At 42.3% G+C, this 18,331-nt stretch overlaps 1 protein-coding gene across 1 annotated transcript in view; it reads left to right on the top strand.

The window, feature by feature from the left end:
* syngap1b (synaptic Ras GTPase activating protein 1b) overlaps positions 1 to 18,331 on the top strand; it is a 109,486-nt gene that overhangs the window by 57,234 nt on the left and 33,921 nt on the right. Inside the window, exon 3 of the mRNA XM_030750412.1 lies at positions 18,092 to 18,183. Coding sequence (XP_030606272.1) covers positions 18,092 to 18,183 — 92 coding nt within the window. The remainder of the gene's footprint in view (positions 1 to 18,091; positions 18,184 to 18,331) is intronic.

Here is an 18,331-nt window from a genome sequence, read left to right as displayed (position 1 = left end):
GAATAAAACCAAAATAATAAAAGATCTGCTCTCAGAGCCTGTTATCAAAAATATCTGGCACTGGGAGTCGGTCCTTAACAGGCTGTCTGTTCTGCTTTGGTTTAGATGTAATGCCACTTGTCGTCACTGTTGTTTGTCGGCCTGTGAGTGTTGATGACTCCACAGCAGCGCTGTGAAGAGCAGCTTCAGGAACAAACTCACTTTGTTCTTTCAAACTTTGTGTGATGAATTGTTCTGTCATCAGTTGAGAACATCTGTTAGCTTCTCTGTGGTTACGTGTAGCTGCAGCCACACTGAAAGTCCAGCAGAAACAAAACCAGTCTAATATTTAGAAGTCCCTCAAACTTCCACGGCGCAGACACAGCCACCTCTGGTCTCGTTTCTTCATCCTCCATCTGCTTTCACTGTGTTTGAATGTAGCAGCAGCTGTTAGCAGACAGTTTCCCAGCATGCAGTTTGGTGATGGCAATTTTGGTGATTTTGCAAATGAGCAATTATAAGTGTTAGAAATAGTTTTTCTTTCACCAATTATCGTGTGCCGTGATGTTGTGCCCAGTTTAAAAAGTTGCTTGTGAATAATTAATTCTTATCTTCTAATAATTTTTACATCAATTGAGCCACACGTGAGAAGGCACCATGGTTACTAATGATAATATAATAGTAGTTGAAAACTACTTAAAGTGTCCACTAGTATAGTACATATCCAGTAAAACTGGAATACCACCCAGCACATCTCACAAATTACCAAAGCAAACCTTCACCTTAGCGCTGTCATTATAAACACATTTGTTAGGCGGTGATTCTGCTGTTGGCTCAGTCCTGACAGCATATTTCAGCTTTTAATTTGGTATGCAGCTGTATGAGACTTCTCAAATTTACTGTTTCCTCTGTTTGATATGGTAGATTGTGAATTGCACATCATTTGCTTTTGATTTGCTGTCAGCTAATCATAAAATAACTCACAGATGAATTGATAATGATAATAATTGTCACTCGCAGCTGCAGCTGATCGCCATCAGTAAATATTTAGACCGAGTAACGGGGCATCTCAGCCAATCGATGCTGACGCCGCCGACTGCAGGACGTATCAGAGAAACTGTAGCTGTGCCCGTTTGGTACTTTTGTTCTGAAAGCAGGACGGACGTTGTCCGAGCGGCCGAGGTTTGCAGAGAAATGCTGCTGCGCTCCTGCTGCTCTGTGTGAGGGTTCAAAGCCCGATGTCTGAAACCACCTCTGCGCTCGTGTTACTCACCATCTCCACGCATGGAGCTCTTCTCAGTGTTAGGCTCGAACAGCCACTGCAGGCTTTATCAGCACCGCAAGTGACCGAGTGATTTTATTTAAGTTAATGTTTCCAAATGTAGTTACGGTAGGGATTGAACCCATTGCAGTGCTAGTGCCTTGCTTTACTGGCTGGCCTCTAAATGACAGCGTTTATACATTAAATTATGTAATGAGGTTCCCACATGTAGCCGCTGTACGTTCTACTTTAAGCACAGGAGAGACTGTCTTGCATTTGCAGGCACAGTTCATGGATCAAACACAAACAGGGAGCCAACCAGCTTTCTATCATAACAAAGGCAAACATACAAAAAGCCCTGAGCGTTTCAGCGCTATTAAGACACCCACTCCCTCTCCAGCCTCCATCTCTGGCTCTTGTGCTCTCTCCCTCTCTCCATCCAGCTCCCCCCTCCTCTCTCTTTTCTCAGTGCAACTCTCAGCCCTCCCTCCCTCTCTTGTTGCCACCCCCCTAGATGCATTTCCTCCATTTCACTCTCTTCCTTTTTCCCTCTATTCGGCTTTCTCTTTCTGTCATCCTGTCTTCACTCCATATATTCTTGCTCTTGCGCTGTCCCTGCTACTCCTACACGAACACTTGCCACCACCACCCACACACACACACACACACACACAGTTCCTTTTCCTTTTTTTTTTTTTTAAAACCAACCTCTTACTCATGTGTGTCTACATCCCTCCCTCCCACTCTTTTAACTCTGTCTCTCTCAGTTCTCTCAGAGGGTCTAAGCTGGAAGCGATTGCCACCCACACATTCCCTCTTCAGCTTTCAGCTTGACATCAGATTTACATTCACAATGAACAAGCACAGCATTTCACATGTTGCCTAACACATGGCTTACGTGTGAACGGATTTTTCCGCAAGTGAACATTCATGCCTGTGCCACACTGAACTGTACGTGAGCTGGAAGGTGTCGTTGTCTCTGTGCACATACTAATCTAATGCTTGATAAATACATTAGTCGATTGATCTGAAATATTGTGTTGAGTGTTCAGAGTGATTTTTTTTTTTGATACACTATGAACATGTGATAGATGATGATCCAAACATTTAGATATCAGTCAGTTATTTTCTACCATTTAAGGTGGAAAATAACTGACTGATATCTAAATGGGTGCATTTTATATCCAGCATTAAAGGGTTCACATTTTGGTAAAGAGGGAGAGCTGAGCAGATCACTACCAGTCTCATGTCTGGACAGCATCTATGGAGCACAAGCTGGGAACCTGGCAGCAGGGAGAAACCAGCAGTCTGACTCTGCCCAAAAATATGCCCAAAGCTCATTAACACAGCGTCATCTGTCCTGCAAGAGAAATGTGGTTTTGAAGTAAGTTATGCTTTATAACTGGGGCTGCTGGATTACAGCAGAAATCATAATCATGGTTATTATTTTATATGATTACTCGACTCACTGCATTTTAAAACTTTTCAAAAAGTATATATTTGTATTTCACAGTGGCCCCAGTGATGAGTTATTCCCCTCAGAAGCCCCCCAATAAAACCTTTACAGTAACAATGAACATGTTTACTGCTTAGTGCAATTTTTGTTTGTACTAAGCTGTATTTTTTTGGCAAGTTATAACTAATTCACCCTTAATAGCAACTGTCTAAAAGGGGTGAACTCATCCAACTTCAGGCCAATTGCAACTGCATCATAGCAGCTAGGATGAGCAGGCACATGGCTCAGTACATGAATGGGATCCAGAAAGGAATTGGCAGAGACACCAGGGGAGCAAAACACCAGCTACTGGTCAGCCAGATCATTAACAAGACTGGCTACGGATACCAACTACAGAATAGAGCAACCATCAGCCACCTCCTCTACACGGATGACATCAAGCTATATGCCAGGAGTAAACGAGACATCGATTCACTGATCCACACCACCAGGATCTACAGCAATGACATCGGAATGTCATTCGGACTGGAGAAGTGTAGTCGGATGGTAACAAAGAGAGGGAAGGTAGTCAGAACTGAGGGGGTTGCACTACCAGAAGCCAACACTGCAGACATTGAGGACAACTACAAGTATCTTGGAATCCCACAGGCAAATGGGAACCATGAAGAGGCCACTGGGAAAACTGCAATTGCCAAATACCTGCAGAGAGTAAGGCAAGTCCTGAGGAGTCAGCACTACGGACAGCGCCTCCTGTGACCATTACTGAAACCAGCCAGCTGATCTATACCACAGCAACGGTGATCCTTGAGATGCTCGGCTATAAGATGAACGGCAGCCACAAGGAGCAGTACGCATGGAGAAGAAGACTAGAGGGTATGATCAAGGCAGCAGGAAGGCAAGTTAGCCAGCCATCAGAGCTGCAGAAAAGTGTGATGAAGAGAGGGTTCCCTAGAAGTACAACACGCTGTCCATACCTGAGGCCTTAGAAACTGCCAAGCAAAGACTCACAGCTTTGGCTAGCTGCTTGAACAGGTAGGGTGGGAAAAAATATGAGAACAGCCCCCCACATAGGTTGGAGACCAGGCAATACTGGAGAGAAGGATCCAGCACACAACACCAATGCTCAGTGGATAATGGATCTAAAAGCAGACCACAGCAACCCCCCTGAACAGGCTCCAGTAACCATCATAGTGGCAGACATCCAGGAAAGCATCTCAAATATGAAGAGTTGGACAGCACCAGGCACTGACATGATTCACACCTACTGGCTAAATAAGCTAACTGCACTCCATGAGCACCTGGCAGCATAAATGAAGTAGCTGCCAGAGGCTAAGACACACCCAGAATGGCTGACTGAAGGCCAGACGGTCCTGATCCCCAAGGATCCTCGGTCCCATCCAACTGCTGGCCAATAACCTGCCTCAGCACAACATGGAAACTCCTGCCAGGCATCATAGCAGCTAAGATGAGCAGGCACGTGGTTCAATACGTGAGCGGGGCCCAGAAGGGAATTGGCAGAGATACCAGCAAAACACCAGCTACTGGTAGATAGAGCCATCACTCGAGACTGTAAGACCAAACTGACCAACCTGTGGATTACAAGAAAGCCTGTGACTCAATGCCGCACACATGGATCCTGGAATGCCTAGAACTATACCCTAAGAGGCTTCATCAGGAATTCAATGGAGATGTGGAGAGCAACACTAGAGGCCAACTTTAAGTCAATTGCACAAGTTACCATAAAGTGTGGGATTTACCAAGGAGATGCTCTGTCCCCACTTCTGTTCTGCATAGGCCTGAATCCCCTCAGCCAGATCATCAACAAGACTGGCTATGGATACTGAATACAGAGTGGAGCAACCATCAGCCACCTCCCGTACATGGATGACATCAAGGAGTGATTCAGAACTGAGCGGACTGCACTGCCAGAAGGCAACATTGCAGACGCTGAAGACAGCTACGGGTACCTCCGAAAGGCTTTGTCTTTCCCAGGCCACAGTTGCAAATAAGAACATGTTCTTAACCTGTCTGCCTGGTTAAATAAAGGTTTAAATTAAAATAAATTACCTTGGAATCACATCACACCAGCTAATGGGAACCATGAAGAGGCCAAACTGAGGGAGTGACTCCAGCAGAGATCCCTGTCCAGAAGAGTGCAGTCCTAGGAACAGCTAACATACAGGAGATTGACCAAAAAGAATATCTCGATATTTTTTTTTGCTGAATGGCGATATACGATATCCCAATATTTTTTCTTCCCTAAAGGTATAAACAAAAAGGCACTTCTGAGTCAAAGCTACATGTCCCAAATATCACACGGGCACTTTTATTAACATTCAGCTGTAGATGTACGTGAGAAATTGCTCAAAAATAAACTATTGGCATATTTAAATAATAATGCATCTCAAATAAATTAATGCTTTTTTCCTCCATAAGACTCACAGCTGTGCTATTAAAATGTAAACAGGAAGGATACAGAGCAAAAACAGCAAAAGGCTGACTTATTCTTTAAAAAGCCAGTCTGCAGTGAAATAGAAGTACTTCCTCCTGTGTGTACTCGTATACATCTCGTACTCTATGCAAATAACACAACATGTAAACAGATTGAATGAACAAACTTCAATCCTTCAGTCAGCAGGGTTCTAGCCAGCTGTGCCTGCTGAGGACTTCAGCTGTTATTGTAACAGCTAGCGACGTGTCCATTAGCATTAGCATCGGAACGCATAGTGGAAAAGATGAGTGCTCGGACCTTTTGTGGAGACTTGTTTTCGTCATTCTCAACATTATCCTGCTGCTCATCTGACAGTTTGAATTTCTTAAAAACTCAATATCTCGCCCAGTCCATATATATATATATATATATATATATATGCCCATTGCTATTGAGGTTCAGCAAAATTAAGATTAAGGCACCAGGTTATAGATGTAAACTGATACACCCATTGAAACTTTTTCCTTTAAGTTGGTGTATAGGTTGAACAGCTTTACAGTTGGAGAATGTAAAGAATTACTGCTCCAGAGCAGCAGCTACCCGATCCTTGCGTTTATTGTACTAACAGACATCCATGTTTTGTTTTTGTTTTTGTTTTGTTTTTTAAGCCAAGCTTGTTTGGCTTATTAGATAACTTCATCATGTGGTCCAATTATGGTCACTCTTAGCTGCAAAAAACAACCAAACTCAAAACTTCACAGGAGTAGTCCACAAATACGGAGATGTCATGTTGTCTGTGTCCATCTTTTTATACAGTCTGTAGTCTGATTTCGCTCCCTTGTGTATATTATACACTCAAGCTCACTTTATAATGTGGGATTAAGTTGTGTACATGCTATATGCATATTAGTTTTTCTGTTCTATTTTTAAAAATAAATGTAAGATAGTCCATATTGTCTGATTCATTCACAACAAGTGAGATGCTCCTTTTTCATCTTCATCATGTATCAGAGTATTAACGAATCTGGCCAACTATTCAAAAACCAGATTTCAACAGAATAATAGTCAGAGTGCGCAACTTTGAACAGCATTATTTATGCACATAGATGATTTATGGAGCAGCTAAATAAAAGAGACAGGCACATCTAACAACAGCCCCATGACCCCAGCTAGACGCCCAACAACACGACGATGCCAGACTGCTTTTTTCAAGTCTGCCTTTTCAAGCCTTTACATCATCTTTCAACAATAGTTACATAACATTTTAAAATAGACCAACAAGCAAATCAAAACAGTTCTCCAGATGTGTTCATGCGTTCTGTTTCATTCTGCCCGTAATCAAACAGCACAGTGCATTAATCATGAATGATCCCAGAATTAATGAAGTTTTTGAATGATTTTTCAGGCTTCTTAATGCACGCTTTTGCTTTTTGTGTGTGTGTGTGTGTGTGTGTGTGTGTGCGCGCACATTTTTGTGTGACTGTAGCCCATAAAATAACCCGATGTAAGGAGAAATGTCCAAACATCTCCTCAGTTCCCAGCTTTGCTGTAGAGTACTGTACGTCTGAAACTAAAATGTAAGGTACTTCAGGAAAAAAATATAACGTTGCCTTGGAAACAAAACACAGAGCTTTCATTGGGATTGAACACAGAGTGACAAATGGTGAGAAATAGATTTAAATGGACCTGTTCAGGCGTTTTTCATCCAGGCCGATGCTTTTTGTTCATTATTTCCTAAAGAAGAGTGATTTAATGGCTTTGATAAATTTAGACAGCTAATAAGGTGAAAATGCAGGTGTGCTAATATGCCAGAAAAGACGATGACCAGGACACCTGTTTTGGTTTGGCACTGCTTAATACCCCTTGCTAGCCTCTCCCATCTCACATCCTTCAGCATCATTTGCATAAGGTCTGTGGATCAGTGAATTTATACAGCGACTCTGAATGAGTCTTTGCATGCACTGCCACCCACGTTTCTCCACTCCCTGCATGCTAAGAGTAAAAAAAGGTCAGTAAGAGTATGATTTTTGAAAAGTGAATTTGGTCTGTATTCAGGTTGGAGAGAGTACAGTTTTCCAAAATGACAAATCTCTTTTTGCACCTACTCTCACCAAATGATAGATAATGGAGCATTTGGAGTAAATCCTGAGCCATGTTAAAAATATATGAGGCATCCAACTGTGCAACTTCTGCAATGTAGGTCAAACTCTTCCTCATAAGAATTGTTAGTGTAGGGCCGGGATTGTACCCCCTACGGATGCACAAACTGCAAATGCCAGGGACATGTAGTTATTCTTGTCCTGCTTATCCCAGCCCACAGCGACCAGGGTTGGACAAATGTGATGGAAATGTGTGATTATTATTGCCAATAATAGTCTTTTGCTCCCTTGTGAATGTTTAGTATTAATCACATTTGCTAGGTAGCACCACATAGGAGTGCCTTCTGTATTTATGCTGTATTGAGATGGAGTGGAGAACACAAACTGTATATAAAAGATGGAAATAGCCAACGCGATGTAACCCACTGGTTAGTGAAGTCCCATCCTGAAGCTTCAGGCTGAGCAATAGGAGGTTTCATCGGTTCATTATCCATCGGAACTGTTCTCTCGCTGCAATTAGCAAGTAGGCGCGCACACCGCACACTCTGCACTCTGCACTCGCCACCCCGTCGCCAATACCAGATTGATTGTTTTTCCTCCCTCTGGCTAGATCGCTGCACTATAGTATTATTTCACCGCAATTTGCAATCTACCACCAGGCACGGTTATTTTTCGTTCACAATGTGCACGCGCGATCTCGCAATGGTCCTGTTCACACTTGATTTTGTGGGGCAAAATAGCAACCAGCGTGAAACCAAGGGTGAGGTAGGAGAAAAAGGGAGCTCAAAGGACAATTTTGGGCTTTCTATTAAACAAAAAATCTCAGGAGCTTGTCTTTTTTCTTGACTTCGTAGACTCACAAGGATAAGCATCATAACACAGATTAGAGGGAGCCACACTCCCTATCGGCATCAAGTCACATGGTCCAATCAGATTCAGCTGTCAGGTGGCTGGCACAGCAGTTAGCATTTAGCAAGACATTAGCTAATTAGCATTAGCAAGCTAATGCTAATTAGCCCCTTCCCCCAACACACTCGGGTGCCGGGCTGAATTTTTTTCTGGTTAGAACCCTGCACACACACACAACTCAGCATATATATTGCTACTCAACATATCACCCTACCGTAGCTAGAAGTCCGCTTGGAGGAAGTAATGGAAGCAGTGCAGTGGCTCCTCTGACAAGTCTGTGGGGTCATAATAAATTAGGTGTCTGCACAGCGCCTGATGAACCATTCAGACCCTACGTGACCTTTGTCTACTTGTAGATACTTGTACATAATGTGTTCTATATGAATTCACAAACAAGGATAAAAAAGGTGTAACACTTTTTAAAACTGACAGGTGGTTATTTTATGTAAAGCTTTCTAATTTACAAAACTATATATAGGCTTCAAAAGTAGATGTGTGCTCCAAAGACGGGAAAAAGGACCCGAGTCCACCTGAATAAAAGTTTGCAACGGTATTTGCACATTTGACAAACTATACATCATCTGAAAGCTTCAGATGATGCTTCAGACATGTTGAACTTTTTAAAGGCCACAGTTAAAATAACATTTCATTCAGAACAAAGTGGTAGTTCTTACTTTTTCTGGCATCTTTAGGGGCACGAATCTGTTAAATTACTGTGTGCCGTACACTTTTTTCTTCATAAGAACACTTCTGGTACTCCCAGGTTTTTAGTTCTTTGTGAAAGTTCAAAGCCATTTTCCAAACTTTTACCTCTGAGTATGTTAGTGAGATATTAACTTAACATCGCAGCGTTTGGAGCGTTGGCATTTGGAGAGCAGGCTTGCTGGCAGACATGCGTGTGTGTTGTTGCTAATGTGATTACCAGCATTATTAGTGCAGAATGCATGCCTACATGAACAAGCAGGACTTTAAAATTGGCTGCTTATGCCCTCTCTAAGGCATTGTGTTGCAGACCATCTTTAAATTGCACTCATGATTTATATACTGTATACTGTAAGTCAGCAGTAATCTGCCCTCTGTGACCAATTCTGCGAATTACAAGAAAGGGATTAGTATTCCCCCTTCAGACTTCTTTCTATGTGTGAAGAAGAAGAAGAAGAAGAAGAAGAAACAGCCTTTATTGTCCCACAGAGGGGAAATTTGGGTGTAACAGCAGCCGCAGTTATTATAAATATAAATAAAGATATAATAATTCACACTATTAAGAAAAGAATATATATAAAATCAACAAACAATATTAACCTTAATACTACTAATAATAATAACACTATATACAATGTGCATGATGTGCCGGACTATTTACAGTATATTATATATTATCCTACATTGTGTAGGCTATTGTGGTTTTTGTTGGGAGCAGTGATGGTTATACAGTCTTACAGCTGCTGGGAGGAAGGATCTGCGGTAACGCTCCTTTGTGCATTTAGGATGCAGCAGTCTGTCACTGAAGGAGCTCTCCAGCTCAGCAACAGTTTCATGCATGGGATGGGAGACCTTGTCCATCAGTGATGTTATTTTGGTCAGAGTCCTTCTGTCTCCCACCACCTGCACTGAGTCGAGAGGACATCCTAGGACAGAGCTGGCTTTCCTGATGAGCTTGTCTATCCTCTTCCTCTCAGCTGTAGACAAGCTCCAACATACTGCTGCATAGAAGATGGCTGATGCCACCACAGAGTCATAGAAGGTCTTCAGGAGTGTCCCCTGCACTCCAAAAGACCTCAGCCTTCTCAGCAGGTAGAGTCTGCTCTGACCCTTCCTGTAGAGCGCATCAGTGTTATGAGTCCAGTCCAGTTTATTGTTTAGGTGAACACCCAGGTACTTATAAGAGTCCACTATCTCAATGTCCACTCCCTGGATGTTCACCGGTGTCCGTGTGGTGGGTCTGCGCCTGCGGAAATCCACCACCAGCTCCTTGGTTTTAGCGGCGTTGATCAGGAGGTGGTTCCGCTGGCACCAGTCCACAAAGTCCTGAGTCCACTGTCTGTACTCTGAGTCATCCTCACCTGTGATGAGGCCAACTATGGCAGAGTCGTCAGAGAACTTCTGCAGATGGCAGCGTGGGGAGTTGATGGAGAAGTCTGCAGTGTAGAGGGTGAAGAGGAACGGTGCCAGCACAGTTCCCTGTGGGGCCCCCGTACTGCAGACCAGCCTGTCAGAGACACAGCCCTGTGTCCTCACGTACTGTGGGCGGTCAGTGAGGTAGTCCAGTATCCACTCGGAGATGTGGTGGTCCACTCCTGACAGTTCCAGCTTGTCTCTCAGAAGTCCTGGCTGGATGGTGTTAAAAGCACTGGAGAAATCAAAGAACATGATCCTCACAGTGCTTCCAGGCTTCTCCAGGTGGGTCAGAGCTCGGTGCAGGAGGTAGATGATGGCGTCATCCACCCCGATGCCAGGCCGGTAGGCGAACTGCAGCGGGTCCAACGAAGACGACACCATGAGGCGTAGATGGTTGAGGACCAGCCTCTCGAGGGTCTTCATTAGATGCGATGTCAGGGCTACCGGCCTGTAGCTGCTGAGATCCTTTGGATGTTTGGTCTTTGGTACCGGTACCACACAGGAGGTCTTCCACAGTTGTGGTACTTTCCCCAGCTTCAAGCTCAGGTTGAACATGTATCCCATGATGCCACACAGCTGATCTGCGCAGCACCTCAGGAGCCTGGAGCTGATGCCGTGTGTGTGTGTATAAATAAGAATAAAAGCAGACAGTGTGCTCACACTGGGAAAAGCCTGGAAAAGATCATGTTTTGGAGGTCAAACTGCATTTAAATCCCAACACTGTTCACTGAGTCTCTTTGGAGGTGGAAAGTAAATGCTTGCATTGCGCATGAGATTCTTGCTTTTAATGTAATGAGAACTGCTGCGAGATCTCTATAATAAAAAGCAGGATATTTCATATCTTGGGTTTTTAACTTGCCACATGGTTATGGTTTTTTGTTTGTTTATTTCCTAAATCTTCAACATTATTACTGTTTCTTTTTCTTTTGAGTATGTAAAAAATATGATTCATAGGCAGAACAGATCCAAATCTGAGATATGACATCACTGTGTCATAGTTAAAGTCATTATTCAATAATAAGGCCTTATCATTCCAGAGGACACCTCTAGCATGGCTGTGAGACACACTAAGCACGTAGAGATGAAATGGTCTCACATCTGGGTTCAAATATAGACTGTATATAAAAGATGGACACTACAATGATGTCGTGGTTTGAGGGGTACTTTTTTGAAGCCTTTGCGCTGGTATTTTGACTACCACCACTGGTTTTTGTTTGTTTGGACAGATTGCAGAGCTGGGAAGCAGGTAGCACTAGTGCTGGCTAGTTACCTTGGTGAACACGGTGAATCTCTGATTTTGGTTAGAGTGAATCAGGCTCAAAACAAAATGTGCATGCAAAAATTCTTGGAGCCAGGCTTCACTCCACAAATGCCACAAGAAAATAATGCATTACTGCACTTCCTGTTCATCCACAATTAATCTCAAACCAACACAAAAATAAAAATTTCCAATATACTGAGAAGACATATTACAAACATGAACTTAACATGTTTGTGTGCATTTTTTGTGCAGTTCTCAGTCATATACTAGCTTTAGTAATTTGGCACAGAGCAAACCAAACTTTTCAAATTTACACTAAAGAAGCCAAAATAGCAGCTACCCAGCTAATTTTAACAGGCTGTTTATTTCTGCTTATTTCACGTTTACATGGAGATTGACTCACTTTTGGAGCCAAGTGGCCAATCGAGGAACTGCTTTTTGCATTTCTGCATTGTCATCATTTTTGGTTGTCATTTACCCGCTGAGTAGCTCTGCACAATTTTGTAGTTTGCTAATTTTTCTAACAAGACAGGATATGTGAGAGTTTTTAGCCCATTGTGATGTAATATTACAATGATCTATGTACAGTGAAAAAAAAAAAACATAAAGCAAGATTAAACTTGGTATTTTTCAGCTGATGATTGAAATCCCTGTTTGGGGAGGCAGCGCTGCACACACCACATGGAAAACTGGTGTTTTGATGGGTTAAAACGGCTCCGGTTACCAAATCCCCTCAGTGGAGAATGTAATGAAACACGTTCTCTCTGTGACTCCAAACTGGCACCAAGAGGACCAAATGATAGTACACCAACTCACAGGCTGCTTGTTTTTGTGATCTCGCTGTCTGAACGCACAGGATCAGTCCAAACTTTGTTTCTGCTGTCATAAAAGTGGCGCCAGTTGAATCCTAAATCAGCATTCTCTTCTTTGCACAGTCTGCTCCTCCTGGTTATACTAATTAGTTTGGGAAACATTAAATTCTGAATTGGATCAATTGAACCACCTGTTCTACAGCCTTTTAATTGAGATTGGCACAGTTGTGATACATGAATGTTGACAGTGTTACTTGCAGGGTTACAGGGCGTCACCCGTGATCGTTTCCAATAATTAACACCTCTTGCAGAGTAAGAAGCACCTGAGAACCCGAGTGATGCTGAGAGAGAGAGAGAGAGATCACAACATAACTGAAGAAATCTGTCCAAGTTCATGAACTCATCCGGTATCTCGAAAACTAAAGTAGATCACATCCAGGATTAGTTTCAATAATTTTGCATTCTTCAAAAATACCCAAAAGTTTTATTGTCTTTAATTTTAGTCTTCTTGAAAGTGTTGGTTTCATTTTATTCAAATGAAAAAACATTTGCAGTTATATAACTATCTAAAAAAAAAATAAAAGATTTGAAGAGATCAAAATTACTTTTCATATAATTACAATCAGCTGTCAAAAATGACACATTTTATTGTAGATTTTTCTCTTCCAGTGTGTCAGATTTCAGACTCCCACACTTGTCAGTCATGCAGCCTACAGGTGGTAGATTTTGAAGCTGTACATTTGGGGAAAGGGACGTTGGCATGGTTTGTGATAAACTCTGTGATGGCCATTTATTTTTCCCACCTCATGTGGGTTGGAGAACACGTTAGAACTGCAGACAGAAAGATGGGCAGGCTCACAGTGAAGAGATTCAGACAGGTAAATGATAGAGAGCGGAAGGAGAGGCTAAAAGAGGAATACAGATAAAGGCAAGTATGGAGGAAATGGAGGGGTCTACATGCTGCACATATCTGAAGGGGAGGGAACGAGAAGACTGGGGAAAAAAGAAGAGGGTGCAAGGAGGAGAGAGAGAAAGAGGAGAGTGATTAAGGGCTGAGGAGAGGTAGCAAGGTAAATGCACTATTTGAATTATGTAAAATAGCTGCGTGGGAGAGAGGAGGCGTGTGTGTGTCTGAGTGTGACAGAAGAGGCAGAGGAAAGAGCAGAGATAGACAACATGAAAAGATGTGAGTGAGGCTGAAACACAGGAAAATAATATCAGAAATGTGAACAAATGCAACCAATTTATGACTTGGATCACATTTAGCATGCTGCAGGTCTGTGAGAGGGTCGGCTGAAAGAACAGGGAAGAAACGGGGCAGGGAATACCTGAGAAGAAAACAGGATTAAAGGAGGCTCTGATATCTTACTGATGAGTTCTTCTGACAGTTAAAGTGATTGCTGAAGCAGGGCTGCTATGGTGGTTGGTTCATTAGACTGCTGAAACATGCTGTTGGCTTCTCATAACTCTGCATATTTACTGTGGCTGAGGATATTCAGGCAAAAGCTACAGTCTTGTTTTTACTTCCATTTTTTTTTTTTTTTAACCATGCTAGTGGTTTGGATCTGTGGATGGGAATAATCTCACCACAGTATCCACAGTCTCTCCACCTACACAGTCAGGAGGCCACTAACCCAAAGTGACACACAAATACATCTTACACTGCGTCCATACTGGAAGTTATTTGCAGCAATGCGGTGACAGAGTCCACAGAAACTGACTGACATTTGGCGACTTCAGGCACCTACGGCCGAAATGACCGCTGGTGAAGGAAGCAGGTGAGACCTGCGATAAACTTTTCCCAACAAGGAACTGAAGGGACCACAGAATACTGATGCCCTGAATCAGGACAGCTGATGGACTAACACACCCCCACAACCACCCCACCCCCTCCCCGCCACCCCCACACACCCCACTCATCATTCACCGACCCTCCCACTGACCCAGAGACAAACATGTCACGCTATTTGCACTGTATTATGCACCCTGTATATATATTATATTTTAGTGTAAATATTTGTTACATTCTAGTGTATAGTATGTACTGTATAGTAGTAAGTGTATGGTATGTATATTCTAGTGTAAAAATTTTGCTACATTTTATATATGTTTTGTTACTTTTTATATATTTTATTTTGACTATATTTGTTAATCATTCCACCTTCCTTTTACCTCAGTGTACATTCTGATTACATCTTTAAAATCATTCTATTTATTAGTCATCAAAGCGTTTCACTGCTAGTTGTACCCCGTGTGACCGCGCATGTGACAAAGAAACTTTGATTTGATTTTGATTTGATTTGATTGACACTTGACCTAGAAGGTTACCTAGGCAACCAGAGCCTGGAACATCAGCAAGTGACCGACTGTCAAAGTGACGCACGGCGAGCGAGTCCAAATCCAATACGACCAAAAATAGTCACTTGCCCTATAAAGGGTCGTAACCCCCGAAAGTTAATATCTGATGACATCAGATATTATGATGTCATCATGTTGCCTAGCAACCACCCAACAATGCACTAATATCCCAGACCAAGCCCTCTGAGTTGTCAGGAATAGTTTTACAGATATTAATGTGTCAACCACGTTTTGTTTAGCTCCATCACCACATCAAATTTAAATATCTGCTCCTGATACCAGAGATGTTTTGATGTTAATAAAAACAATTGTTTCAAAGTCTTTACCTGGCTCAGACTCGATGTGACACAACAGACAAACAGCAGCCAACAGCAGTGGTCACTGTCACCTTATTTAACAATAGGCTCATGATATCTACTTTTCTTCAATTATTTTTTTTTTTCTTTCTTCCCTTTTTTTCCTGTTCTCCCCCCCCCCCCCCCCCCCCCCCCCTCTTGTTCTTGCCCCTTCCTTGTTGCCTGTCAGGCCTGGCATAAATAACTAAATAAAATAAGTAAATAAATAAAAATACAAACAGTAACAAGAATAACCTATAGAAAACTTATAGAGCTGTTCTTGTAAAAGCAAATATGTTTGGTACATCTGTGCATTCGAATCATCGTTCCGATTGCGAAAAATGCCAGACATGACAGGCTTTAAAAAAACAATAGGCCCATGGCAGATATCAGTGCTGATATTTGTGTTGATATTTAAGAGCATATTTCAGTATTAGTTAATATACAGACAGTGAGACGACTGAATTTTCCTTTTGTGCCACCGTCAGATTTTCCAAACTAACAATAGCCTCTGCTCCACTTTCTATTTACTGCTAGCTAGCAAATGCTCACATTGTAAACACTTTAGCATGCTTATGGTAAAAATTAGCAACCTTCCAGAGCCTTCGCCATGTCTCCATGTAGTTTTCATTACAGGACCATCCACCTGGAGAACACAGCAGGGCTTTCTCCTGCTGCCTGATATGTTATGGTCACCGTTTACTACCAGTTATATTTATGCTGGTTAACACAGAGAGGTCGTTACAGCTCTGTTCAATCTGATGTGTTGACTAGTTTATTTTGTTCATCACTGCTAGCATGTTTATTGTGAGGTGCAGCTCATGAACACTCCTGTCCTAACTCTTAAATTGACTTTAATACATTTTTGTTAGAATTACGATTTTTTTTTTAATAAAACCTAAATATAACAGTCTTATTACTACTGCCCTGGAACAGTGACGAACCCTGAAACTAATAGCCCCTGGCACAGCTTCAGGTAGCTAACTGTCATTAGCCAGTTTGTGCTATTAGAACAACAAAATCCGGGGCTGTGGTGCAGTTTTATGCTGCATCCAGCGCTGATTAAAAACTATAAATAGACTCCTTTTCTACTATTTGACTGTGCACTTACAATACTGAGAGCTCAGCCATAGCCAGTATTTTCTGCTGATGGTAACATCTTCAGATGAGACTGTTCATTTAATGAAAGGCCACAGTTTTTAGCTACTTAGACTTTGATTACAAAACTGGATTCAAAAGGCAACAGAAATGGTATTTATACCACTTGATGATATGAAACTGACCTTGTCAAACCCACGTGGTTACTTCAGCTTTAAAAAAGCCCCACTCTCGTTGCCCTCATTCAACGTTGTGCTGCTATTAAGGTGAAAAAATGAGGAGTTGTTGTCAAATTAAATGTGTTTGTATTTCATGTTGCTGGTCAAAGAAAAAGTACGACTCTAGTGAATGCTACGGGTAAATGTGCAACATTTGATGGAAAAAATAAAATGTAAATAAGTTAAATTTCTTAAGTAATATTTAAAATGTGTATTGAAGTTTGTTTTTATTACTTCAGTCGTAAACCACATAAAACATCAAAATAAGAAGAAGCAAAACATTCGGTGTAACCTGGATTACATCCAAAATCAGATTACACACCCAGGCCAGCTTTGGTGGTGAGACAGTAAACTGGCTTTGAATTTCTCCTTTCAGCTCCCGTCTGAACTGATATTATATGGAGTGTTATTGTGTCATAATAATTTTATCTCCCAAGAATCAACCAAACTTATGTAAATTGAAAACAAATTAGCTCAAATTGAAAGGCAGAATTAACATTAAAGTGAGTTCTACACTTCATTACGATATTCTCACCTTCCTTTTTCTGATCAGATTTATCGTACGTGGTCACTTTTTTACATTTTTGCTGGTGAAATTGTTGAGTTGTACCACTTGTTGCACTTCTGACTCAGAAACGTTCCAGTCTGGAATAAACTGACTTTTTGGGGAAGAAGGTCTGTAACGTGTCCACATCATTTTCTTTTATTAGAGCTCAAACTGAAATAAGGAGTAAAATTAAATTTTCAGTTGACAGCAGAAGACAGATCTTCATCTACTCTTTGGAGATTTTGTTCATTTATTATTACAGATGTGATCCCGTAAAGCTTTACTGGCGTATAAAGAACCACATGCTGCACTATAAACATCTGCCTGAAAATGTAAGCTCTTCTCTCCATTTTCCAAAAAATGTTAATAATGCAACACCATCCCAATATTGGAAAAGAAAATCATTTCTGTTCTAACCGCAGGAAAGAGGTTTCACATGATTAACAAGTTACTGCATGTATCTTGTGGACAATTTATTGATTAATAGAAAAAAGCAATTATAGTGTGTATTGGTAATTATGTTCTGTGAAACACAAAATCCCATAAAGTGTGCAGGAGACACACACACAGGTAGATTTGGTATTTGGTTGGAGAATAAGAGGAAGACCTAAAAATTCAGCCTCCTGTGTTGTGTGTTCGCTCCTCTGTGTGTGCGTACACATTCTCTCCATCATCCATCGAGACAGAACTTTATTCCTTTACTGGACATTTCAGAGCTTCACGCACTGATTCGCTGACTGAAGTGTTTTGTTTGTTTAATGCTCGCTCCTTTCTGTCCATCCGTCTCCCAGTTCCTCCCCTCAACATGCAGACTGTTAACATTTGCCTCATCTGACAACCAGACAGAAAATCCATCTCTCCACTTTGTCAGCCCCCACACCCTCAACAGATGAAGGTGTATTAGAGTTTGTGTGTAGCAGCAGAAGCTGCAGTCGTGCTGGTGAACGGGTGTGACCTTGCATGGTTTTATTTCTGTCTCACTTACCTTTGACCTCTATCTAGCTCTCATATTCTTTCATTCCTTCGGGCAGACTGTCAATAACAGCTCTCCCGCAGCTGTTTATTTCCACATTCCCGTGTCCACATCCTCTGGCTCTGCCTGCGTCCCGCACTGCAATTTTTGTGTCCTGTTCTCATATTATCATCGATGTTTTCCTTCCACTGATGTGTAATAGCGCCTTACCCGTTGACCTCCTGTCCCTTTTGCAGATCATCGTGCCCGGCGGAAGAGCATAGCCACCGGGAAGCAGCCCAGCATGGAGGTCCCTCCCACTGCCCCCCTTCAACCCTTCCGACAATCCGTGAGTAACCCCCACTGTTCCCGGCCTCGCTCGCTGCCTCCATCCCTCTCGCTGTCCCTCCTCCCTCCTCCCGCCCTGGGCCCACCGCACACCTGTGGCCGTCGGGCCAGCGGCACCCCGCCTCACCCTTACCCTCTCTCCCTGGCCG

The sequence above is a fragment of the Archocentrus centrarchus genome, chromosome 16 (genome assembly GCF_007364275.1).
Source record: "Archocentrus centrarchus isolate MPI-CPG fArcCen1 chromosome 16, fArcCen1, whole genome shotgun sequence".
Taxonomy (NCBI): Eukaryota; Metazoa; Chordata; class Actinopteri; order Cichliformes; family Cichlidae; genus Archocentrus; species Archocentrus centrarchus.
The sequence above is the reverse complement of the archived record's forward strand: the minus strand, read 5'-3'. Positions and strand labels throughout refer to the sequence as shown.